At 41.8% G+C, this 25175-nt stretch overlaps 1 protein-coding gene across 2 annotated transcripts; it reads right to left on the bottom strand.

Annotated features, from left to right (window-relative positions):
• Positions 1-64: 64 nt before the first annotated feature.
• On the bottom strand, positions 65-21883 carry LOC111577009 (uncharacterized). Of its 2 annotated transcripts, XM_055008271.1 has the most exons (8): positions 20823-21883; positions 17923-18014; positions 17403-17534; positions 17200-17319; positions 16923-17063; positions 4330-4402; positions 3941-4169; positions 65-3759 (listed from the first exon to the last, which is right to left on the bottom strand). In XM_055008271.1, the coding sequence occupies exons 3-8, from the start codon at positions 17489-17491 to the stop codon at positions 398-400; spliced, it is 4014 nt and encodes a 1337-aa protein (XP_054864246.1). In that variant the 5' UTR covers positions 17492-17534; positions 17923-18014; positions 20823-21883; the 3' UTR covers positions 65-397. The 2 variants fall into 2 exon arrangements, with proteins under 2 accessions (XP_054864246.1, XP_035810034.2); XM_035954141.2 differs by having other exon boundaries at positions 17923-21883.
• Between the last annotated feature and the right edge of the window lie 3292 nt (positions 21884-25175).

Genomic DNA, 25175 nt, shown 5'->3' with positions numbered 1-25175 from the left:
GATTCCTGCTGCTTTAGTTTCACTGAAGAATCAGAATCAGAATCAGAATCAGAATGAATCAGAATGAGTTTTATTGCCATTGTTCATGAGGTTCACAAACGAGGAATTTGACTCGGTGCAATGCTGCTACATTAAACATTTAACAAATAGTAGAGATAAAAATAAAGATAAAAATAAAGATAAAGATAAAGTAAATACTATAATAAAAGCTAACATCTACTATAATAAAAACTAACAACTAAGTACACTGTACAACAAAAAAGTGACTAAGTGAATAAAGTGACCAGTAGCAGCAGGTGGTGGGGGCCACCACGTAGTGCAAATATTGTAGTGCAAAAAACAGTGGTAATTGTTGATGAGTCGCTGCTGAACATAGGCACGTGTGTGTGACGTAGAGTCATCTAGTGTTCATCAGTCTGATGGCAGAGGGGAAGAAGCTGTTCATGTAGCGGGAGGTTCTGGTCCGGATGGACCTTAGTCTCCTGCCTGAGGGGAGGGGGGTGAACAGTCTGTGTCCAGGGTGAGAGGGGTCGGCAATGATCCGACCTGCACGCCTCCGGGTCCTCGAGACGTACAGATCCTGCATAGATGGAAGTCTGCAGCCGATCACCTTCTCAGCAGTGCGCACAATGCGCTGCAGTCTGAATCTGTCCCTGATGGTGGCTCCAGCGTACCACACAGTGATGGAGGAGGTGAGGATGGACTCGATGATGGCCGTGTAGAACTGCACCAACATCTTGGTGGGCAGCTTGAGTTTCCTCAGCTGCCGCAGGAAGAACATCCTCTGCTGGGCCTTCTTGAGGAGGGAACTGATGGTCAGCTCCCACTTGAGGTCCCGGGTGATGGTGGTGCCCAGGAAGCGGAAGGAGTCCACGGTGGAGATGGGAGAGTCAGTGAGGGTGAGGGGGGGTGGTGGGGCTGTGACTTTCCTAAAGTCCACGATCATCTCCACTGTCTTCTGGGCGTTCAGGTCCAGGTTGTTGTGGCTGCACCAGGACACCAGCCGGGCCACCTCCCTCCTGTAGAAGGACTCATCACCGTCTGAGATGAGCCCGATGAGGGTGGTGTCATCTGCGAACTTCAGCAGCTTCACAGACTGGTGGCTGGAGGTGCAGCAGTTGGTGTACAGGGAGAAGAGCAGGGGGGAAAGTACACAGCCCTGGGGGGAACCGATGCTGATGCTCACCGAGTCCGAGACAGTCTTCCCCAGCCGCACGTGTTGCCTACGGTCCGTCAGGAAGTCGATGATCCACCTGCAGAGGGAGTCGGGCACGTTGAGCTGGGACAGCTTGTCCTGGAGCAGAGCAGGGCGGATGGTGTTGAAAGCAGAGCTGAAGTCCACAAACAGGATCCTGGCGTAGGTTCCTGGGGAGTCCAGATGCTGCAGGATGGAGTGGAGGGCCAGGTTGACTGCGTCGTCCACAGACCTGTTGGCTCTGTAGGCGAACTGCAGTGGGTCCAGGAGAGGGGTGGTGATGGTCTTGAGGTGGGACAGGACCAGGCGCTCAAAGGACTTCATGACTACAGAGGTGAGCGCCACAGGTCTGTAGTCGTTGAGTCCTGTGATCCGTGGCTTCTTGGGGACGGGGACAATGGTAGAAGATTTGAAGCAGGCCGGCACGTGGCATGACGCCAGAGAGGTGTTAAAAATGTCCGTGAAGACAGGAGCCAGCTCCTCCGCGCAGTGTCTCAGAGTGGAGGGAGAAACACCATCAGGACCTGGGGCCTTGCACGGGTTCAGTCTGCTGAATTGTCTGTGCACATCCTGCTTACAGAGGGAAAAGGCATGGGGGGATGTGGGGGGGACTGCCTTTGATGAAGTGACAGTGGCAGCAGTGGAGGTGCTGGGGGGAGGGGAGGTGCTGGGCACAGCTGACGAGGTGTCAAAGCGGGCGTAGTGCTGGGACAGTTTCTGACAAAGGGCTTTGTCGTCCTGTCCTTTAGGAGCCTGAGGCCGGTAGTTGGTGATCTGCCTCAGTCCTCTCCACACAGAAGCAGAGTCATTAGCAGTGAACTGCTGCTGGAGTCTCTCTGAATACACAGTCTTAGCTCTCCTCAGCTCCCTGCTAAAACGGTATTTAGCCTCCTTGTAGCAGTCTCTGTCTCCGCTCCTGAACGCTGCTTCTTTCTCCTTCCTAATCTGTCTGAGTCTGGGTGTGAACCACGGCTTGTCATTGGCATAACTCACCCTGGTGCGCGTTGGCAGAATGCGCTCCTCACAAAAGTGGATGTATGAGGTCACAGTGTCCGTGTACTCGTCCAGATTGACTGTGGCTCCTTTAAACACGTCCCAGTCAGTTGTCTCCAAGCATGTGCGCAGCTCCTCCACAGCCTCACCAGTCCACTTCTTTGCTTTGCTCACAACAGGCTTTGTGAGCTTCAGTCTCTGTGTGTAAGTGGGGATGAGGTGGACCATCACGTGGTCTGACAGTCCCAGTGCAGCGCGGGGAATCGCGCGAAAAGCGTCCTTCACTGTAGTGTAACAGTGATCCAGCGTGTTCTCCTCTCTGGTGGGGCATTTAATAAACTGTTTATACTTGGGTAGTTCGTGGCTCAGGTTCGCCTGGTTAAAGTCGCCAAGTACAATAACCAGGGAGTCCGGAAGGGCCCCCTCCACTTGTTGAATCTGATCCGCCAGAGCGCGTTGAGCCTCACGCACGTCTGCCTGTGGCGGGATGTAAACTGCGGCCAGAACAAAGGAGGAAAACTCTCGTGGGGAGTAAAAGGGCTTGCAGTGAATGAAGAGATATTCCAGAGCAGGAGAACAGTGTTTTGAGATCACAGTCACATCCGTGCACCAGCTGTTGTTGATGTAGAAGCACACTCCTCCACCTTTGCTTTTCCCCGAGAGCGCATCGCGGTCGCCTCGCAGCAGCTGAAACCCCTCGAGTTGGAGCGCGCTGTCCGGTGTGCTCCCGTTGAACCACGTCTCCGTGAAGCACAGGACACACGAGGAGGAGAAGTCTTTGTTCTTCATCAGCAAAAGCAGCTCGTCCACCTTATTGCAGAGTGAGTTGGCGTTGGTCAGGAAGATCCCAGGTAAAGCCGTGCGCGAGCCTCTCCGCCGAAGTCGTGCAAGCACACCCGCTCTCTTCCCTCTCCTTCGTCTTCTCACTCTTTTGACTAAAAAGTGAACCAAATCGGCAGCGGAAGCTAAAAAAACTGGAAGTAGGTCCGTGGGGGTGATAGTCCTGATGTTCAGTAGCTCCTCGCGAGTGTAAGGGCAGGCGGACACACAATTTACGCACAAAAACAGACAAAACAAGGCGCAGCGAAACACCAAGGCGGCCGCTCGGGGCGCCATCTTGTTGTGATGAACAAGTTCCATCAAGCTGAACTTTCTCTCTTTCAGCACATTCAGCTCTCTGAAAGTCAATGGAAACATGAAGTGGATGTCCTGGTTGCTTTTATCTTCAGCCCAGTCCAGAGTCAACTTCTGTGTTAACACTGTTTTTCCGATGCCAGCCACTCCCTTTGTCACCACTGTTCTGATTGGTCCATCTCTTCCAGGTGAGCCTTTCAGGATGTCTTCTGCTCTGATGCTTCTTTCTGCTCTGTCTGCTTTCCTGGATGCTGCTTCAATCTGTCTGACCTCATGTTCATCATTGACCTCTGCAGTCCCTCCCTCTGTGATGTACAGCTCTGTGTAGATCTCATTCAGGAGGGTCGGCTGTCCTGCTTTAGCAGTGCCCTCAAACACTCTCTGGAACTTCTTCTTCAGACCACATTTAAGTTCACGTCCACAAACTGCAGGAAGTTCTGAATGAAAACACAAGAAAAAAGAGTGAAGTAGAAGTAACCTGGATATTAAAGCACCAAAGTAGCAATAAAGTGAAGGTGACAGTTTGTCCCCCTAAAGACTGATTGTGTGAAGATATTCTGAGACTTTAGTAAATGTTCTCTTGATCAGCAGCTTCAGTCTTTCCACAAATCCTCTTACTGCTCTGCAGACAGTCAGCCAGCTTCTCCTGCTTCATCCTCCTCAGGAACAACACTGTGATCTGCTGAAACATCTCTCTGCTGCTCCTCTGCTCTTCATCATCACCCTCCAACTCCTCCTCATCCTCCCTCTGACTCTCTGAGGAGCATTCTGGGTAATCTGGACTCACAACCTTCTGCATCTTCTTCAGCTCCTTCTTCACAAAAGTCACCATGTTGTCCTCCAGCAGCTGGAACAGAGAAATGTGTCAATGAGTCCATCAGAGTCAAATCATGGAGCCAAACATCAGATCCATGTTGGACACACTGACAGTCCACTGGTCTACAAAGAGCAGCATGGAGACGCCTGAACACAACAGATGGAGAACAACTTGTTGTCCATGAACTCACCATGAATATGGAGTCCAGGTCATGCTGCTGGACAGACTGAGCTCTGGGAACCTCTGAGTTCTGCTGCTCCACTCTGTGGATCAACATCAACAGTTAACTCTCACTTTATCACACAGAGACATATACTGGGCTCAAAGTGAAAAATAATCCTCAGCCTGAACTTTTCTGCTTTTGGGTCGGGGGGGTACAATCTAGCTAACTAGTAAGAAATGAAGATTTCTGCCTTCACAAACTCAGACTACAGATTATAGTAAGACCAAAAAGGTCAGTAGGTGGTGGTAATACTCCATCTGACTACAACATGGTGCAAATATATTGTTTAGCAACCAATCAGTAAAATACATGGAAAACAACATTGATTCACCATTTAACACCATTTGCAGGGCTCCAGACTGCGACTAAATGGTCGCATTTTTTGACTAAAATTTGAGACAGTAAATGTTTCATCTACTCGTGCATGTGCGACCAGTAAATTTGCCAATTTTTTTTCTTATTATTGAATATTTTTTGTTGCTGACAAACTTCTGCTCCATACTTCAGCCCAGTAGTTGACAGTAATGAAATTAGCTGGTTTGCCAACCGACATTAACTCCAAAAGAAGAAGAAAGGAGACCAACACCGAAGAAGAAGAAGGCGGGCCAATGTGTGTGAGAGCGGGGCGAATGACCACTGTGATTGGCTTATGTGTGAAAAGAGGCGGGTCTCTGACGAATCCACAGGTTTCACATAACTCTTGTAAACAGTGAACATTGACGAAGAGGACAATCACCACGTGTCCACTAGATGTGATTTTCCTGCACGGCAATGCACACATCTGAAAATCACACAGATGGCGGGCGGTCACTAGTGGACCACAACATGGTCACATGACAACACTGAGCAACAGCAGGTCACTACGTGGTCACATGACAGCGCTGAGCAACAACAGGTCACTACGTGGTCACGTGACCGAGCTTTCAGCTTGACAGTCCGGTAGATGAGTCGGAAAAACACAGCGGCTCGGCCGCAAACTTTCCCTTTTATTTCAAAAACGCTTCAGCGAAAAGTATTTCTGAAAGCATCTGAGGTGAGAAATAATCTGCAGCAGCTGAATCTGTCCTGGTTTTATGTCACAGACGGCTAGTTTAGATGTTTGAGGACAGTTTCACGATGCGTAGAATCTCCGCACGCTGCATCCAATTTGCATAAAGTAGAAGTCCAGTCTACTTTATGCAAATGAGCTGCAGGTAAACACACGGGATCACAGCTGGAAACACACCACAACCAGACCAGCATGCAACATGTGGTGTTTCCAGCTGTGATCCGGTGTGTAGCTGTTTATTATGTTGTGTCAACTGCTGCACAATAAAATGTGAATTGAAAACATTATAGTGTCTGCATTTATTGTTCAAGTATTTATCAGTAATACAGTGAAAATGAGAGGAAATGTGAATATTTACTTTGCAAGTCAATTTCGGTGTGCGCCCCTAAATTTTCTGCTTGTGCTCCTAAAATTTTAAGTTTGGGGCCACTGTGCTCCGAGGAAAAAAAGTTAGTCTGGAGCCCTGAATTTGCACCATTTGTTCTGAAATGCAACTATGTAAACAGTTACAATGCAAAAAAATATGTATGTATCTAGTTTCTAACAGCAAGCTATAGTTCAGTTCAAATAATAAGAACAAAACAACATTAAAGTGCTCTAAAAACTGGTAACTTAAATAATTAGAAATAAATAAGAAAATAAACAAATACAGTTTACTACTGAAAACTACAGTTCAGCTCAATTAAAAAAACATTTTCGGTCCTACAAGAATTGGTAAGATGCATCTTTATTTTTTCAATCTATTCCTTCTTTTTTATGACATTTTTTACTTCTTCCATAAGTGTGGAGGCAATGTTCACTTTTGTGTTTGCCAGATGTTGAGTTATATGGAGTCACAGGAGTGCCACAATAAAATATAAATAAATAAACAAATAAATGTGGAAATATTAAGAGAAGTAAATAAATAAATGTGGAAATATAAAGAGAAATAAATAAATAAATAAATAAGGAAATAAATGTGGAAATATAAAGACAAATAAATAAATAAAAAGGTACATTTTGTCTTTGCTTTTCCCTTTTCTTTTTTTCTTTTTATTTTTCCTTTTGTCATTGCCTTTTCCTTTTGTTACTCCTCAGTCCACCAAGTAAAAACAATGACAAAAGCCTCTGCTTTCACTTGGTGGACTGAGCTGTCAATCAAATGGCTCTGGGCGGGGCTTTCTGTCCAGGTGAGTAGTCGTACCTGATCACAGGATTCCTGCCTGACCTCAGCTCCTCGAACGGCTGAAGTCAAGTGATGTCACCGTGGTGCTTCGGCTGATTCTACCAGCAGACACTGAAAGGGCTCTGATAGTTCAGTAAGTTAATGTTTATTTTCTCATTGGTGCCGGTTTTAATGCGCTTCATATATACCTGTAGTGTCAGATATAATTTGTACCCTGCACTCCAGATGTCGATGGAGTTTATTTCTGTGTGTGTTGACCAGAGAAGAGAGTTAGCATCCAGTAAATATTAGCTTTGATGTGAATTAACGATGCTAACCGAGCTAGCTGCTCAGTCGTAGCCTGATTAAAGCTAACATAGCATTAAGCTAACGTAGCATTAAGCTAACGTAGCATTAAGCTAACGATGTTTGTGTTGTGTCATGTAAACAGCTGAAGTGTGTTGTGCTAGTGTAATGTGGTACATTTAGTTAATAAAACTGTCAATGGAGACGCTGGTTCACATTACTGTAACGTTTAGAAAACATAAATGTGATTAAAACAGTAAAGTTAAGGTTCTGTGTTGTCAATAGTCCGGAATATCTGCTGGTTCTCTGAAGTTAAACTGGAGAAAACAGTAAATCTGCTCTCTAGTTAACGTTGTTTAATGACTGATTCACATGTTGTAGTATGTATTCCTGCAGTGCAGATTAGAAAAATAAACTCCCAGAATATGACTAAAGTAATGATGAACACTACAGTTATTATATTTAAATTACAGCACAGATAAGCTGGATAATAAAATCCTCTCCTCTAGAGCTAAAGTGACTACAGGCCTTTATGTTGTTCAGCGCTTGGAAAACTACATGAAATAGGAAATCTTTCCAGGGATACTTTAAAATGAGCCTCTGCTGTTGATGCTGATACTGTGACGTCTGTCTTCATCTCAGGTGTCTCATGTTCACTGAGGATCTTCTGAGTGAAGCCACCAGAAGGAAAACCTCATCTGTATGTGAAGAAGGAGACTGAATGGACGACATCCTCAGTGAACCACTTCCTGTTTAGCTTTCACTTACAGAAGGACAGATCAACTCTCAGCAGTTTACTATTCTCTAGTCTTAGTATTCACAGGTTCCATTTATCACCTTTAACTTCATCTCTGCTGTTGTAGCAGAAATAAAACCTAAAAAGTCCATGTTATTTATAGCAGATATGTAGCATTAAAACATCAACACATTCAGGGTAAGAGCTTCATTATTACCTTTATTGCACATTTAAAAACTACATTATTTAACAATTGTGAACTGTAAAGATGTTTAAACACATGAAATAAATGGATGAAATAAATAATGTGTTGCTGACAGTGAAGTGTAAATACTGAACTGTCACAAGACAAGTTGTATTATGAAGAGAGGAGCTGAATCTGCAGCATTATTGTTATTACTGGAAGGATGAAAAGGACATCAGTGCTGCTCTTCCTCACAGTGATGAAGGAGAAAAGACTCTTCAGACAACCACAGCTGGATGTTCATGTTCACTGTAGTTCTCAGTCCATCAGACCAGATGTTCCCAATGATCCAGACCAAGACTGGAAGGAAAAGACACAACAGTGAGGAAAAGATCTACAAGGTTCTTTCAGTCCAACTGCTGGAACATTAAATGTAATAACTGTAGTGTTCATCATTACTTTGATCATATTCTGGGAGTTTATTTTTCCAGTCTATACTGCAGGAATAAGTACTACAACATGTGAACCAGTCATTAAACAATGTTCACGACTAGAGAGTAGATTTACTGTTTTCTCCAGTTTAACTTCAGAGACTCAGCAGATATTCAGGACTACTGACAGCATAGAACCTTAAACTTACTGTTTTAATCACATTTATGTTTCCTAAACGTTACATTAATGTGAACCAGCGTCTCCATTGACAGTTTTATTAACTAAATGCACCACATTACACTAACACAACACACTTCAGCTGTTTACATGAAACTCAACACAAACATCGTTAGCTTAATGCTACGTTAGCTTTAATCAGGCTATGACTGAGCAGCTAGCTCGGTTAGCATCGCTAATTCACATCAAAGCTAATATTTACTGGATGCTAACTCTCTTCTCTGGTCAACACACACAGAAATAAACTCCATCGACATCTGGAGTGCAGGGTACAAATTATATCTGACACTACAGGTATATATGAAGTGCATTAAAACCGGCACCAATGAGAAAATAAACATTAACTTACTGAACTATCAGAGTCCTTTCAGTGTCTGCTGGTAGAATCAGCTGAAGCACCACGGTGACATCACTTGACTTCAGCCGTTCGAGGAGCTGGCGTCAGGCAGGAATCCTGTGATCAGGTACGACTACTCACCTGGACAGAAAGCCCCGCCCAGAGCCATTTGATTGACAGCTCAGTCCACCAAGTGAAAGCAGAGGCTTTTGTCATTGTTTTTACTTGGTGGACTGAGGAGTAACAAAAGGAAAAGGCAATGACAAAAGGAAAAATAAAAGGAAAAAAGAAAAGGGAAAAGCAAAGACAAAATGTACCTTTTTATTTATTTATTTCCTTATTTATTTATTTCTCTTTATATTTCCACATTTATTTCCTTATTTATTTATTTGCTTCTCTTTATATTTCCACATTTATTTCCTTTTTATTTATTTATTTGTCTTTATATTTCCACATTTATTTATTTATTTATTTATTTATTTCTCTTTATATTTCTGCATTTATTTATTTCTCTTTATATTTCTGCATTTATTTATTTCTCTTTATATTTCCACATTTATTTCCTTATTTATTTATATTTTATTGTGGCACTCCTGTGACTCCATAGAGTTACTCTGGAAGCATCATCATTAAAAAACCAACAAGCACATTCAGAATGTTGTCCATGCTCTGGTTAGTGCTTCGTCATTTCCAATGAAAACACATTTATTGAGCTTTTCAGAAAGACTTTTCTTGAATGCTGCTGCTATGCCAGGTGTATTTATGGAACCAGCATGCTGATTTAACATGGACAGTTTAGGCAAAGCATTTTTATCTTCAGCACAGATTAATGAGTGGCTGAGATCTGGTGAACAAATTGTGTTCTCCAATGAACGTGTACAGCGTATTTTAAATCACAAACCCAGTCAGTCTGATGTTGGTACCTCAGTGGTGGATGTTGGTCCCGGTAAATAAGTTGTGAGTTTCAGAGCTGACAGCAGCTCTATGGGTCTGATTCCTGACCTGACAGCACTTTTTATCACTAGTTGCGTACATTAGTTTTATTGAGCACATGGTCCAGAAGCAAACACCAGCCAAAGGGCTGCTGTCTCTGTTGAACTCTGCCAACCACAGGAAGCACCATTTATTTATTTATGTTTTAAAGTTATTTTTTTGGTCTTTTGTTGGCTTTATTTGACCGGCACAGTTGAGAGGCAGACAGGAAAGCAGGGACCAGAATGGGGGAAGACATGCAGTAAAGGGCCATGAGCTGGAATCCAACCCAGGTTGTTGTGTTGAACTATCTGGACGCCTGGAAGCACCATTTATTTAAACTCCACCAAGGAACGCAGTGGAGTTACTGTGACGATCCTACGTTTGTCCTTCCGTCTATTTGTCTGTGCACAATTTTACTCAAAAAAACAGACTAATGGATTTGGATGAAACTTTCAGGGAAGGTCAGAAATGACACAAAGACCAAGTGATTAGATTCTGGCAGTGATGCAGCTTATAGTCTGGATCCATGGATTTGTTAAAGATTTCTGTATCACTGCCAGATAGCACCACAGCATCACTGTAACCATGACAACAATGGACTCACCTGCAGCTGGATCTTAATGTCTTTCTAAGACCCGCCCCCACTCTACTTCCATTGGCTCGTGATATTAGTTTGGTTGAGAGCAAAAGCTGCGTTCTTCTCATTCCATTGGTTGTTACGTGCAATTCTGCTGCTGCATCTTCACTGTTGAATAAATATATGCAGATGTGTCTGTATACAGGTGTGCATGTATGCATGTGTGTGACTTGACTTAGGGCTCCTGCGAAGGGCAGGGCATCCCATCCATGTGCATCGAGCCAACCAGATGAACCAGTTTCTTCCACTGCTGACAGTCTTGTGCCAGCAGCTCTGCATCCTCCACAGCAACTCCATGTTGTTTGAAGTCGCCCGCAACGACGTCGAGCCATCGGGTACGAGGCTTGCCTCGTGGTCCTGTCCAGCCTGCGGCCTTCAGGTCAAACTGGAGCATGGCTCTCATCGGATGGTCAGGAGGGAGGCGGAGGACATGACCGAACCAGCGGGTGCGGCGTTGCGCGGCCAAGTAAATGCTCTGGGCTGGCAGGTGCGGGCTCTAAGCACTGCGTTGGAAACCCGCTGGGGCCACCTGATGTTTTCGATGGTTCTGAGAGCCCTGCTATATATATATATATATATATATTCTTGCAGCCAGATGTTTCCGAGCCATAAAGCAGGATGGAGAGTACTGCTAAGTTGTAAATACGGAGCTTTGTTTTGCGTGAGATAGTCTGGTGACGCCAGAGTGGTTTCTAGACAGACTGCAGAGCTGATGATGCCAGGGCTCTTCTGCGAGTAATCTCTGGTTGTAGGTCCCCGTTGTTTGTCACTATGGACCCAGATACACAAAATTCTTGACAGGCTCTACGATGTCATTACCAAGCCACAGGGGAGGTGGGTCTGGTCCAGCACCGACATGCATGAACTTGGTTTTTGTCCAGCTCACTTGGAGGCCAAGCCTCTCTGCCTCTTCACTGTATATGCCCAGAGCGTCTTTCAACTGGCTGTAGGATGTACTGAGCAGGATGGTGTCGTCGGTGTACTCCAGGTCAGTCAGGTGGTAGCTGCCGAGGGACACTCCGGGGACCCGCTCACAAACCCTGGACATCAGATGGTCAATGATGCAGTTGAAAAGGTCAGGAGCAGCCACGCAGCCCTGGCGAACTCCGCTGGAGATGGGAAACCAGTTGGAGTCTCTGCCGTTAACACGGACACAGATCTGTGCATTGCTTTAAAGCAGCTTAAACAGGTCAACGATCTTAGGTGGTGCTCCGAGGGCCTGTAGGATGCTCCACATTGAGGTATGGCAGACGGTGTCAAAGGCAGCCTTCAGATCAATGAATCCGATGTACAAGTGGCGATCTGTACGGAATTCATAGTTCTTCTCTATCAGCAAGCGAACAGTGTGTGTGTATGTGTGTGTGTGTGTGTGTGCATATATATATATGGCAGTGCTTTTCGTTGGAGTACAGTGGTCCCTCACTATATCGTGGTTCACTTCTCACGGTCTCACTATATCGCTGATTTTTGGATTGGGTTGGGTTCTGCAGATGTTTCATTATATCACAGAATTTTTCAGTACAGACATTTTATTCTGTAGTTCTTACTGTGGCAAGTCGCATTAAAAAGTAACACTACACAACATGTACCTATTTCTTAGGAACATTATAATTGCCTAGGGCTTTTATTTTGACACAGACTACAGTATAAATGTGGCAGGAAGTCATCAAACACACTACACTTCACACTCACGGCCCTGACAACATGACACTTAAACTAACTAGGCTGACTAAACCACAAAAACACAATAAAACATAAATACTAAACAAACTAAACTAAACACTAACATAAACCACAATAATAACATTTAAACCCCCAACACCCCGAACTCCCATGGTGCATTGCAGCACCACGGTTCAGTCATAGCGACCAGCGTACAGCGCTGGGCTCTGATTGGCTCAGCGACCGTAGTCAGTCTCCTCTGTTTCCCCTGAGTATAGTGCATATGGCATATTATATTATATTACATTATATTATATTATATTATATTATATTATATTATATTATATTATATTATATTATATTATATTATATTATATTATATTATATTATATATGGTACAGCGGCATTCAGTATTTGGCCTGTCCGTCTCACACAGACATCTGATCGCTGCATAGTGTTGCTCTGCGGTGATGTGAGTTGTGTGGGGAGGATTTATAAAGCCTTAAAATACACATCAACAAGAAAAACATTCAGAGCTTCATACTCCGCCAAGACTGTTCATTCTCTGACCTTGCGCTGAACACGGACATGTGTTATGCATGTGTGTGCGTGAATCTTCTGACCTAAACATGTAGCGGGACATATGTGATGGGACTCAAACACCCCCACAATTTAATCAATCAATCAATTGTTCCTTGTATCAATTCCGATAAGTCGGCAACGGCAGATTTGTAGTAGGATCACATGATCGTCAGCAGGGAGCTGAGGCAGCGTTCACTTGTTGTCATGGTTACAGTGACGCCGTGCCGGCCGCTATATCTCTTTAACCAATCCGTGGATCCAGACTATAAGCCGCATCACTGCCAAAATCTAATCACTTTGTCCTTGTGTCATTTCTGACCTTCCCTGAAAATTTCATCCAAATCCATTTGCCTGTTTTTGAGTAATGTTGCACAGGACAGACAGATTCACAGAGAAACACACTGATCGTCACATAACTCCTCCGCGTTCCTTGACAGAGTTATAATAAAATAAATATTCTAGTATCAGATTTGTGCATGATTGTGTCCATTTGCATTTACTTTATTTTGTTTATTATTTTTGTGTTTATGTTGTGCTGGTAAGAGCAGTCTATGTTTGTTGTGCTGACCAGTGAATAAAACCTGCAGAAAACTGTCCTGTCCTGCTGGGGATGTTTAGTATGGAAGACAGCAAAAGACATGAGCATAAAAACGCAAAATAATTGTAACCGGCCTGACCTACAGCCCTGGAGATGGGTGAGTCGACCAATATTTAAGGGTTACAATATGGTCCCTATATCACGGATTGTCGTCTATCACGGGAGGGTCTGGAAAGTAACCCCCGCAATATACGAGGGATCACTGTATTTTGTTTCTTTGGAACTGAATGAACAGCCGTAACCTACTTCCTTGTTTGGTTCTTTTTTGTTGGATTATTCAGAAAACCTGGAATGGACAATTTGAGTTTGACAGTTCGAACTGTGTACAAAGGGGACTAATGAAAACCCGGACTGGACTTTCTAATAAATGATTTGTGTTGATTATTGTACCATTCTATTCTCTGCCTCCCTGATCTGTTGTGTGGCATGGTCAAAATATTTAGTTTAATATTGGCTAACAAGGTTTCATGATTCAACATAGGACCTTTGTAGAGTGCAACAGGGTATTTTAGTTGAACTGCTACAATACATACATACACACACATATACACATATATATATACATATACACATACACTACTCACAATAAGTTAGGGATATTGTTATTTACATGAGTGCTTTTCCTATTTGGTCTGAATTTTAATGAAATAAGTCATAGTTCCCTTTGATATTACTATTAATGAATGAGAGGAAGCACCATTTTCGTTAGTACAACATTTGTTACCCCAACAATTCAGACAATAACAAAGATAGCCCCAAATAACCAAAATTGACAAAGTCAATCGCGGGTGTTTCCACCATTTGCCGCAATGACAGCTTGACAGCGATGTCTCATGCTCCTAACTAGCCTCATGATGTTGTTCTGAGGCAATGCGTTCCACTCCTCCACAAGTGCTACATGCAATTCTGCCAGGTCACGTAGGGGTGGGGTACGAGCATCCAGTCGCTGCTTCAGCTGGTCCCAGACGTGCTCTGTGGGGTTCAGGTCAGGGGACATTGCTGGCCATACCATATGAGGCACTCCGACTTCCTGAAGTTGAGCTGTGACAATTCTGGCACCATGTGGTGGAGCATTATCATCCAAGAACAGGAAGTTGGGGGTGTGCTGGTGGAATTGGGGAATGATGATGGGTTCTATGATGTCTCTGAGGTAAGAACGTGCAGTGACTGTGCCATCTACAATCACCAAATCTGTTTTGTGCTGACTGGTGACGCCTGCCCAGACTGTTGCACCTCCTCCATCAAAGCGAACCCTGGGGACCATGTTGACCTCGGCGTATCGCTCACCTTGCCTTCTCCAGCAACGCTGGTGACCATCATTTCTGTGCAAGGTGACCCGACAATCGTCAGTGAACAGAACGGTAGACCACTGCTGCATTGTCCAGGTCACATGGTCTTGTGCCTACTGCAACCGGTCACAGCGGTGTCTTGGTGTCAGTGGAGTCACCTGCAACGGTCGTCTGGCATTCAAGCCAAAGCGGTGGAGTCGGTTGCGAATGGTTTGTCTGGAAACCCTAGTACCCCTCACTTCTCGTAAACAGGTCTGCAGCTGTGTGGCAGTTGCATAACGGTGTCTGAGTGCATAGGTCCTTAGGTACTGGTCATCATTGCGGTCCATCACTTCTGGGGCTCCACTCCTGGGCCTGTCACAAACACTGCCAGTAGTTCTGTGTCTTGCTGCAAGTCTGCTGATGACACTTTGAGACACACCAAGTTCACGAGCAACATCTGACTGGCTTCTACCGACCTGAAGGCGCGCTATGGCCAGGTGGCGCTGCACGTCCGTTAAGTGACGTCGTGTGTTCATGGCTGCTTGAATGATGAACTGGGAATGACTTACTGACAATACCAGCTTTTTATACCCCCAGAATGTTGAAATTGATGCCGCATTGAAAAGGGTTGTCTTTTTGTATTTTTTGGTATTGGCCCAATATGTAAGGCGCACTGTACACAGTGAGACCATTTTATGGAAAACACAAAATGAGGTGTGTCTAGCACCCTAATACAATTGCCTCCCTATCCCCAAAATCACTGAAGTGAAACAAACACCTTATGTATGAAATCCACTGAGGACCCCACAATATCCCTAACTTATTGTGAGTAGTGTATATATACACATAAGGGCCATAAGTTTCCATACATAGGAAAATGTACAATGTATAATTTTTATGTTTCAGATACCCTAGAAAGTGCGTTTAACACTATCTTTGGGGGCACATGAAGGCCATGGTGTATCTGGTGAAGATACGAGACATAAATCATCTCCAGGAACGTATCACCAATGCCATTACAAGCAGAACTTCAACTGTGCTGATGCAAGTTCATCAACAGTGGAAAACACATTAATATGTGTATCTGAAACAATGCTAATCATATAATTCAATTCAATTCAATTCAATTCAATTCAATTCAATTCAATTCAATTCAATTCAATTCAATTTTATTTATATAGCGCCAATTACAGTCAAATTGTCTCGAGACGCTTTACAGAACCCATATGCCTGACCCCCAGAGCAAGCCAAAAGGCGACAGTGGCAAGGAAAACACCCTTTTAACAGGGAAAAAAACCTCGAGCAGAACCCGGCTCTAATGTGGGGGGACCCATCTGCCTGCTGGCCGGGCGGGTTGAGAGGGACAGAAGAGGTAGAGAGGTAGAGATAGAGGGATGGAGGTAGAGGGGAAGAGGTAGAGGGGTAGAGATAGAGAGGTAGAGGGATAGAGATGGAGGAGTAGAGGTAGAGGGGAAGAGGTAGAGGGGTAGAGATAGAGAGGTAGAGGGGTAGAGATAGAGAGGTGGGGGGTGGGACACAAGGACCATAAAACACAGCCACACATCTGAAGCATCCAGCTCTGGGACCAGGGACACTCGGAGAAAGGACACAGAAAGAAACAAACACATATAGAGCACATTATATAAATAAAAACGGTTGTCCAACATAAAATGTTGATGTTTCCTATGTATGGAAACTTATGGCCTACCCTGTAGATGAACTCGACTGGCAACGTAGTCCTATCTTTTTTTTTTTCAAGTCAAACGCAGGAGCCACACGCCGGAATTCTGGTACGGTGTCGGAATACTTTAAGCCATGCATATAGGCTAACATACAGGCTAACATACAGGCTAACGTACAGGCTAACATACAGGCTAACGTAAAGGCTAACATACAGGCTAATATACAGGCCAACGTACAGGCTAACATACAGGATAACATGTAGGCTGACATGCAGGCTAACATATAGGCTAACATGTACCATGTACGCTAAGATACAGGCTAACATGTAGGCTAACATACAGGCTAACATACAGGCTGACATACAGGCTAACATGTAGGCTAACATACAGGCTAACATACATGCTAACATACAGGCTAACATGCAGACTAACATGCCTACTAACATACAGACTAACATACAGGCTAACATACAGGCTAACATATAGGCTAGCATACAGGCTAACAAGGCTTATATGATCACAGAACTGGAGTTTTGTCCAGTAAAACTATTTCTTGATATTTTAGTCAACTCAGAGTTCTTGCTGTGATCCACCTGGTTCTGTTTTTAATGTCTCTGTGGATGATGTTCACATTATTAGCATCACTTCTTCAAAACATTTGTTCTGTTTGATGAGGAGCCAATCTGCTATCAAACTAGCAGCTCTGAAACCTTGTTCTGAACATCTTACCCCTCTGTAGAAGGACCTGGTTCTCCTTTAAAATGAATAGGAAGACGCATAGAACGGTCACTCTTGAAGGACACACAGCTGGATGCAGGTCCAGGTCCAGGTCCAGGTCCAGGTCCAGAGGACTGTGGTCTCTGATGGATTCTGGTAAATAAAGAGGAAGATCACCAGGAAGGAAAAATCATGTAGCAGAGTTTCAGAGTGATTTAATGATGGAACATATTTGGAACAATGACAGAACATTTGACACAACAGTCAGTAGTTTGATTTCACAGCTTACTTCTCTGGAGCAGGAGGTTGATGATCTTTAAAGAAAATGGGATGATTCTTAGACCGGTCACTCTTGAAGGACACACAGCTGGATCCAGGTCCAGGTCCAGGTCCAGGTCCAGGTGGATTCCTGTGAATAATGATGCAGCAGTGATGTGATGCTGAGCTCTGACATGCACCAGAGTCCTGGACAGTTAGAGATGCTGGTCTCACCTCTGAGCTTTGCTCTGGTTCTCCTGTTCCCCACACAGAGAGCTTTTAGAGGGAGGGACTCCCTCCTCTCTGTCCTCACACTCATCCATGCTGCTCAACTCACAGCAGCTCACACACACTTTCTACCTTCACCTGCACAGGAAACAAACATCATTGATCCACTCAAATCCTCCTGGAAAAGATCAGCTGCTGCACTTCTACTATCAGTCCAGCAGATGGAGTCATGGAGCTGCAGAGACTCACCCACAAACCCAAAGTCAAAAAGACACCATGCAGTTTGGATTGTGAACAAACAAAGAAACATCAGCAGCTCATCAAACTGACTCAAGTCAATCAATAATCTCATAGAAATATTGACTGATTGCAGTCAATCAATAAGCTAATAATCATACTGATCCATGTTTAAACAGCAGTCATCCAAAGTTTGTGCTGAACTAAGAAGTGAACATGTAGAAACATCACAGAGCAGAAACAAACAGCAACATTACTGAAGTTAAAGCAGCAAACAAAGCAAACTTACACTTTATTCAAAGCGCTGAAGAAGAAAGTTTACAGTCCACTTCTGGACGCTCAGACAGGTGATCTGTTTCCTGGAACCAGTCAGGACTCCACCTATGAGGAAGCAGCAGGCAGACTTTCACAATAAGAGCACATTTTACAGGCTGATTCCCACTCGTTTCATGTGACGGATTATTTCAACATTCAACCTTTTTCCTGTTAAAGACCAACAAATGGACTGAGTCTAATTAAAACCTGACTGAAGGAGCAGCAGAGTCACAAACTGCAGGTTCTGATCAACACACTGCTTCCTCCAGCAGCCACAAACTGACCGTCCACCACTTTCACTCTGATTTCTAACCACTGATTCAGGATCTGGAATGTTGGACAAGCAGATGGAATCAGTTCTGATTATGGGGGAGTTGGAATATGAAGAAAAACTAAGGAGTCATTTAAAGTTTCATCTCTGAGCCTCAAACCTCCAGTCACAGCAGGTTTTTATGTTTGAAAACTACATTCTACATGAGACAAACTGAGACAAAACTACAACAATTAGTCAAACTGAAAGACAAAACTATTAAAATGAGACACAAATTTACAGAAATAAAGCTGAAAATGACAAAAAAATAGACATAAAACACAAACTGACAGTAAATAGAGAAATGATGACTCAAAACTACAAAACTTAGACAATTTACGACTCAAAATGACACAAAGGTGACACAAAATGGCAAAAATGAGACAGATTAAAACAGAAAAACTACAAAAATGAGACAAACTGAGGCCAAAACTACAGAAAAAAGACTGAAAATGACAGAAATTGAAAGAATTAGGCCATAAAACAACACAAAGGAGACATAGAATGGTAAAAAGCAGAATTAACCTGAGGAACAGGAAGGAAGAGACGTCACCAAACTCTATAATTAATTCCCACCAACACAGAGCTGTCTATGGCTTCCTGACAGAGATGAGCTAACAAGCTAACAAGCTAACAGTTGGTTTAGCAGCAGCCTCCATTAGCTAAATGTGGCAGTTTGTGGTCTTTAACGACGACTTAAAACAACTTTTTAGTCCCATGAAGGAGCGAACACGGAGCTGTGGAGCCACATTTCTGCTGGAACTAAACTAACAGCAGCTAGAAACAGGGGTGGGTCTACTTTTTGAGATGTTTTAGATGAATTTCTAATCATTTTATTCAGATTTATAGTCATTTTTTGTCCATTTTAACTCTTTTTGGATGAATTTCAAGTAAACTTGAACAGTTTGCATTATTTTTGCACATTTTAAGTAATTTTGGTCAAACTTTAAGAATTATTTGACATATTTAAACTAGTTTTAACAAATTTTGAGCTATTTTAAACAAAGCTTGAATAATTTGAGTAATTTTAGGCAATTTATGACTCATTTCAGATCACATTCAGACAATTCAAAGTATTTTTTCACAAGTATCCACAAACATGGAAAATTTAAGTCATTTTAGACAAATTTTGAGATATTTTAGATGAATTTCAAATCATTTTATTCACCATTTTAACTCTTTTTGGATGAATTTTAAGTAAATTTGAACAGTTTGAGTCATTTTTACACAAGTTTTAAATACTTTTGGACAAATTTTAAGCACTGTTTCACAGAGTTTAACTAGTCCTAACTACTTTTGAGCTATTTTAAACAAATCTTGAATAATTTGAGTAATTTTAGGCAATTTATGACACATTCCAGATCATGTTCAGACAATTCAAAGTATTTTTGACAAATATCCACAAACATGGACAAATTTAATTGAATTTGGACAAATTTAAGTCATTTTGAACAAATTTTGAGATATTTTAGATGAATTTCTCATCATTTTATTCAAATTTGTAGTCATTTTATTCACCATTTTAACTCTTTTTGGATGAATTGTAAGTAAATTTGAACAGTTTGAGTCATTTCTACACAAGTTTTAAGTACTTTAGGACAGACTTCAAGAATTGTTTGACATATTATAACTAGTTTTAACAAATTTTTAGCTTTTTCTTCAACAAATCTTTAATAATTTTAAGTGATTTTATGCAATTTCTGACTCATTCCAGATCACATTCAGACAATTCAAAGTATTTTTTGACAAATACCCACAAACATGGACAAATTTAAGGAATTTTGGACAAATTTTGAGATATTTCAGATGAATTTCAAGTCATTATACTCAGATTTGTTGGCATTTTATGACCATTTATCTCCTTTTGGATGGATTTTAAGTAAATTTGAACAGTTTGAGTCATTTTTGCTCAAGTTTAAAGTCATTTTGGACAAACTTTAAGAATTGTTTGACATATTTTAACTAGGTTTAACAAACTTTGCGTTATTTTAAACAAATCTTGAATAATTTTGAGTAAATTTGGAAGAATTTCAAACTAATTTCAGATCACGTTCAAACAGTTTAAAGTCATTTTGGACAAATTTTGAGTAATTTTAGGCAATTTCTGACTCATTCCAGATCACGTTCAGACAATTCAAAGTATCATTTGACAAATATCCACAAATATGGACAAATTTAAACCAGTTTGGACAAATTCTGAGATATTTTAGATGGCTTTTGAGTCATTTTATTCAGATTTGTAGTCATTTCTTGACCATTTTAACTGTTTTTGGATGAATTTTAAGTAAACTAGAACAGTTTGAGTCATTTCTGCACAAGTTTTAAGTACTTTTGGACAGACTTTAAGAATTGTTTGACATATTTTAACTAATTTTAACTAATTTTGAGCTATTTTAATAAATCTAGAATAATTTTGAGTAATTTTGGACAAATTTCAAACTAATTCCAGATCATGTTCAGACAGTTTAAAGTCATTTTAGACAAATTTTGAGTCATTTTGGAACTTTTTAATTCACTTTGGAGTAGTTTTGAGTTATTTTGGACCAACTCTGGACTCATCTGACCACAGAATCTTCTTCCACTTCCTGGCTGTCCAGTTCTTGTGTTCTTGGTCCAACGACGCCGGGCTAACCTCTGTCTCTCATTGGTCAGGAGCTTCTTGACAGCCTTGTAGGACCTTCAGCCATGATCTAAAAGTCTGGTGGAACACTGGACACCAGTTTGGTTTGACCACTGCTGCTGAAGCTCCTATCATGGTTTTCCATGTGGATCAGGATGAAGTCATTTCTTGCTGAAGAAACTCTTGGACATCCAGATGTTGGTTTGTCTTCCAGCTGTTGGTTGGTCTGTATTTCTGCAGAGTGAATCCAACTGCTGAAGGGCTGCATCTGCACTTCCTGTTCATGTGGTTACAGCTGCACCCTTCCTGACTGAGTTTCCTGTGTTCGGTTCTTTGTTTTAGTCATTTTTATCTCTGAAAAACTTTCTAATGTGCTGCTTTATAAAGACACGAAGTACGCCAACAGAAATTGTGTCTTTAAATAAAAAGCAGGACCTTCATTAGTGGATCACTGGAACCAAAATGAGCCAAAACTCAGTACTTCTTCTGTATTTTTATGGAACCAATCAGTTTTTAGTTTTTAATGTCTTTTTTAGGATGCGTTTAGTATTCTGGCTGTGACTGAACTAAAAGAAATTACACTTGAAGACCTCAGAGGGATTCTTAATGCAGTATTTCACAAATACATGGGGAGTCCCAAAACTTTTTTCCACCACTGTTTGGTCCACACGATGTTCTTGTTATACGTGTGTTGTTGAAAAATCAATCGTTCAAAGCATTTCCATCCTACAACTGTTGCACTGAAGTTCTGCTGATAAGAACAACTCATGTTTAGAACTGCCTGAAAAAAGCAAATGATATTTACTGATAAAACACATTGATTTCAGCATCAGTTTGATAACTCCTGCTGGTTGGGAACAACATGTCTGAAGATTTGATTTTAGGGAAAAAGATTTGTTTAATGTTTTAATTGTGTCACAACAACGTTGTTTTTGAGTTAAAATACGATGACTTATTCAATCAGTTTTATGGTGTATAGATATATAAAAGATAAAAACCAGTTTAAAGTGTCTTTTACTCACATTCAGACGGAGAAAAGAAGCTGCGACACGAAGACGGTAAAGACGGAACTAACTTGAGGAACAGGAAGTGGCCATGACGTCACTGTTGTCAGGGCAACGAAGCAGGAAACAGATTTCTATCTGATCTGACAACATCACTTCACAGAGGGAACTAGCTGCCAAACCTAACACACAAAAACAGGTTTAACTTGTTGGTTCAGTCTCTGTTCCAGGTTCAGGCTCCACCTTTATGTCTCTGTCCTGCTCTGAAGAGAGATCTGGAGAGGAGTGTTGTTATTCTGCAGCTAATCCTCCATTTGCTTCCTGGAGCTGGCCTTGCACTACCACAAATATGTATAAAATGACCAAAATATTCAATATAACTATCACAAATATGTATAAAATGACCAAAATATGAGATAAAACTTTCAAAAATATGTATAAAATGACCATAATATGAGATAAAACTATCAAAAATATGTATAAAATGACCATAATATGAGATAAAACTACCACATAATGAGGACATCCAGTCTGATGAGGGTCAGATTATTGATTGATTGATAATGTATCAGGGGCTGCACAGTGGCGTAGTGGTTAGCACTTTCGCCTTGCAGCTAGAAGATCCCTGGTTCGCATTCCGGCTTTCCCGGGATCTTTCTGCATGGAGTTTGCATGTTCTCCCTGTGCATGCGTGGGTTTTCTCCGGGTACTCCGGCTTCCTCCCACAGTCCAAAAATATGCTGAGGTTAATTGATTATTCTAGGTTGCCCGTAGGTGTCAATGTGAGAGTGCTTGTTTGTCTGTATATGTGGCCCTGCGACAGACTGGCGACCTGTCTAGGGTGTCCCCTGCCTTCGCCCGAGTCAGCTGGGATAGGCTCCAGCACCCCCCGCGACCCTAGTGAGGATTAAGCGGTGTATAGATAATGGATGGATGGATGATAATGTATCAGTATTGTTATTGATTATTGATCAGTTGCAGGGACAGAGATTTGTGTCTGAGTCTCTGCTGCCATCTAATGATCGATCAACAACATGACTTTTCCCAGATTGAATCCCAGAGAGTCCTGACTTGTTAGTTGGATGATGAAGAGGTCAGAGGTCACAGTATGTTGGCAGTGAATTTATCTGAAACTAGGAAACAAACCAACAAAGAAAAACTCAACTCAGACTTGGATCATCATTAGAGCACATTTCAGCACTTCATCGTGTTTTCTGACGCATAAACGTTTTCTTTACAGCATGGAGGAAAAAATACGGAACCAGGAGCTACACTGGAAATAAAACATGGACTGGTCTGGTAGAAAAACCTGAACTATTAAAACAGAGGACACACAGTTAGACACAAAGACCACAAAGAGACACAACATGACCACAAAGACACACAAAATGACCACAAAGAGACACAACATGACCACAAAGAGACACATGACCACAAAGAGAGCACTTGTTTTTTGTTCAAAGACCACTATTTTCAGAAATCTTTACATAGTGTATTTTTGTGAGCAGTTTTTGATCCCTTTGTTGTTGTTTTTCTGTAGTTTAGGATCACTGTTTATGTTTATAATGTCTGTTTGAGTTAATAAACTTGATCCATGTAAACTAGTCTGAGTCTGAATTGATGGAATATGCAGTTTGCTAACATACAATAATAATTAATACAGTTCATAATAATGATATTTGATAAATAAATCATGATATTTTTTCATGTCCAGTCAACTATGACACCATGCTGTCAACTGAGTTACCATTATGTTTATGAAAAATATATTTAATTGTTCCTTAAACTCGAAGTAAAAAACTTAGAAACTTAGTAGCTGTGAAATATGTAGTTCAGTATAATTTAACCAAGAACATTATCATAACTGCATTCTGTGAAATTAGGATTTTAATGCAATATAAAGCTGCATTTTCTTGATTAATTGGGGATTATAACAGAAAATGTAGGTAAGCAGACACATATTCTTCCAAGAACAATGATTTGTTTAAATATCTGACTTTTACTCAGAGTTGAAACTTTACAGTTTTTGTCTGTAACATAGTTGACCAAATAATGAGTTAAAATCTCAGTTTTTTACGTAAATATCTGAAATCAGTTCTGCCTGGGCTTGGCAATTATTGAAAACACAATATTTCAGGAATACTTTGTAGGGAAGTTTAGTCTCGAAGAATTAAATATAGGACTTTTAAAAGAAAGGAGAGTAATTTTCTCTTCCTTTGTGGATGTATGGATCATGACTACTCTGCAACAACGTCAATGAACCAGCCGTCAACATGAACAGCAAAAGAAGCAGCATTAGCTACACCAGACAAGCTGCAAGCCTGGAAAACTATAAATCAGAGGAAGAAAAAGAAGAGCCAGGAGACATTGCTGCTAGTAAGAAAATACTAGAAGCTGTCAATATGCTCACAGACAGGTTTGATATCCAGGAAAAACACATGGAAGAGCTGAGCAGAAAAATGGAGGAAAAGTGCAGCCTGGTAGCAGTGATGAGAGAGGAGGTTACCGAATACAAGAAGAAAACAGTGGAGCTGGAACAACAGGTGGGAAAACTGCAGAAAGAAGTGAAGACGCTGACAAATGAGAAATGCCAGGAACAAGAAAGGTACAAGAGAAGGTGGAATCTGCTGTCAAAGGGCTGAAAGAAAAGGAAAATGAAAACATGAGAGGAACGCTGATCTCTCTTCTCTCCAAAATGTCTCCAGGAGTGTCATGGTCCATAGAGGACATGGTGGACAGCGTTCATCACATCAGGAAGAAAGAGCAAAATCACAGCAGGCAGCTCATGGTTCAGTTTGGGAAGCGTGATGCAGAAATGAAATGTGGATGCTGTCAAAAGGCTGTGAGATGTGGAAAAAAGATGAAGAAGATCTAAGAAGACAGAGCAACGCTGGAGCTGATGTGGACGAAGATAAAAGAAGCCAGAGATCAGGGGAAGAGAGCAAACTTTCATAGAAGGAGTCCACATATTCCCATAGAAAATGAAAAGACATGGAAATATGTGTTCTGGTTACTGAATAGAGCCAAATGAGACTCAGAGTTTATTTCCAGGGATCAACATAACAGTTACTTTCTTCATCCAAACTCACAGCCTTAGTGAAGTGACTTATTGTTACTGAATATTATGTTCACATGTTCAAAGTTGTCTTTTATTTCCTTAAATACCAGGAGACTTAAAGACAGCACTAAGAGAAAGGCTGTATTTTTATTTTACAAAGGACTACAGGCACAATGTGTTTTTGTTACAAGAGACTCATGTCACTGATGAGGATTTAATATTTTGGAGCAAACAA

Source organism: Amphiprion ocellaris, chromosome 24 (genome assembly GCF_022539595.1).
Source record: "Amphiprion ocellaris isolate individual 3 ecotype Okinawa chromosome 24, ASM2253959v1, whole genome shotgun sequence".
NCBI lineage: Eukaryota > Metazoa > Chordata > Actinopteri > Pomacentridae > Amphiprion > Amphiprion ocellaris.
The sequence above is the reverse complement of the archived record's forward strand: the minus strand, read 5'-3'. Positions and strand labels throughout refer to the sequence as shown.